Here is a 2192-nt window from a genome sequence, read left to right on the forward strand (position 1 = left end):
CACACAATCAACTCACTGGTAATCCAAACATTGTAAGACTGTTGGTAGTTGTTTACTGCGAGAAGATGCACGAAGAACCAGAGCTGGTGAAGAAAGGAAGAGGCGGAGCAGAGACTCGTTTTCAGAGGCGATGGAGACTCGATGACGTCTTGGTTTTGAGATTCTGAAAAGAGGGAATTTTATGATTTCAAAATGCTTTTATTTGGTTTGGTATCCTGGCGAAGTGGATCTATACGACGAAAGGCAATTTTCGACTGATTTATCAAAATATTTATTTCCATTTTTCATTCACGTGACCCGATTTCGTTGGCGAAACAAGTGCAGTTTACGTCAGAGGTCGCACTGTCCTGACAAAACTAAGAAGAAAAAATGCGTGGCGGCAGGGAAAGCTTTCTCTTTCGGACGTGGAATATTAGCTCCGCCCCCTACCCTGACGACCACAATGTATTTCTGGTCAGGTCCCCGCCATAAGTGACGTTCTAGGATGAAATGAAACGGCCACAATAAGGAAGAAAAAAAGAAAGAAAAAAAAGGAGGGGCTATAAATCTTGGCGTAGCACTGCGATACTCTGAAATGTTTTCGTTTTTATTGTATGATGAGGAGTCCCGTCTGACTAGAATCGCCATGCTGTTCCTTTTTTGATGTGGCGGTGTTTGACTGAATTTCTGTACACATTATATATTGTACTTATATCTTTATTCGTTTAGCCATGACAAGTGTAGCCATGATTTCATCACATTGCCCAATTTCTAATACCTCACATTTTAATGGTATTTCACAATGCAGAAAGTAAGGGATTCTGCGCTGAGATATCGAGTATGCACAAGAGATAAGGAAAAAGGCCCTAAATATCATAGTCATACCTCACTTACGCAGTTCTTTAAAATATGCTATATAATGTATATTTTTACCAAAGAATGCGGTTCAAATCATTTGTTTTCTTTAACATCTAGAACGATAATCGTATAACTGGTTCGTCTTATCAGTTACCTCTGATAGGTAGTTGTTCAGTCATGTCATTTCTATTCCTTCCTATCAGGTGTGCGATCACCCAGGTACTCAGAAAAAAAAAAAAAAAACAGGAGCGCATTCTTTATACTTTCCAAAGAAAGATTAACCTACTTCAAAATACCTGACGGCCGCAACATAACTTGAATCTGTTATATATATATATATGTAACAATTATTTTTTTTACTCATTCCGATTTGTGAATCATTGATCAATATTATTTTTTTCCAAGTCCATCATACAGTACATGGCCTTTGGAAAAAATTATTTAGTGTATCCATTTATACTGTCCGTTGCCGGTGAGGGAGCTGCCAGGTGTCGTGATGATGGTATCTTGTGGTGGGGCATTCATAGCTCCTCTACCTAAAGACATGTCCATCCATACACCATGAACATCTGTATGTAATGAGTATCCTCGGGTGAATGATAACCGAAATGAAATCAGAGCAAGGCAACCCTTATCACGTATGGTCTATAATTGTAATCTGTAGAGCGTTGACATTTTTAAACAACTTGTTACAGAATGATAACGGCTGAAAACTTAAAGGGTAGTTATAAACGCCTTCTGTAGAAGAAAGGGAACGGCTTAAATCATTAGGTATTTGTTGTATTACTAACAATAACGAGGAAAAATATAAACGCTACACTGCTCATGGTTCGTGGCCACTGCAGTCGCAACCAATTAGTTTCTGATCGTTAATATATTCGACTAATTACAAAAGTCTCCGCCACTGTTTACATAGTATTTGTATTACCCTTTTACAGACAGATAACCTTGCCTTGCCTAGTTATTTATAAGATCGTGCTCTGACTATCTTCATACGTCATACTTTCTCCTCTTCATTTTGATAAACCTCAAGGTCTTTTTGCATCATGTTGCTGTCAACGATGAAGAGTCAGTATCCACTAAATATGTCAGTAAAGTATAACGGACACAAAACAATGCCCCAGGTAAGGTTAGTTCATGCATTATTGGGTCTATATAAGCAGGAGCCAAATGGCGTCTCATCTGAAATGTGCGACCGATGCCAACATGGAAAGACACCAAATACGATATCACTATTGTCACATTTATCCTTGACTACCTGTCTAACACCACATTTTGTTTAGCGCGTGACTACACATCACCTTCGGGTAATTTCTTTATACTTCATGTATTTGATCACATCACCACCATCAATG

The 2192-nt window shown here is 38.5% G+C and overlaps 1 protein-coding gene across 1 annotated transcript in view; it reads right to left on the reverse strand.

Annotated features, from left to right (window-relative positions):
• Window positions 1–2192, reverse strand: part of LOC119590643 (solute carrier family 43 member 3-like) — a 21587-nt gene that overhangs the window by 3291 nt on the left and 16104 nt on the right. The window contains exon 7 of the mRNA XM_037939320.1: window positions 17–163. Coding sequence (XP_037795248.1) covers window positions 17–163 — 147 coding nt within the window. The remainder of the gene's footprint in view (window positions 1–16; window positions 164–2192) is intronic.

The sequence above is a fragment of the Penaeus monodon genome, chromosome 27, assembly GCF_015228065.2.
Source record: "Penaeus monodon isolate SGIC_2016 chromosome 27, NSTDA_Pmon_1, whole genome shotgun sequence".
NCBI classification, from domain to species: domain Eukaryota; kingdom Metazoa; phylum Arthropoda; class Malacostraca; order Decapoda; family Penaeidae; genus Penaeus; species Penaeus monodon.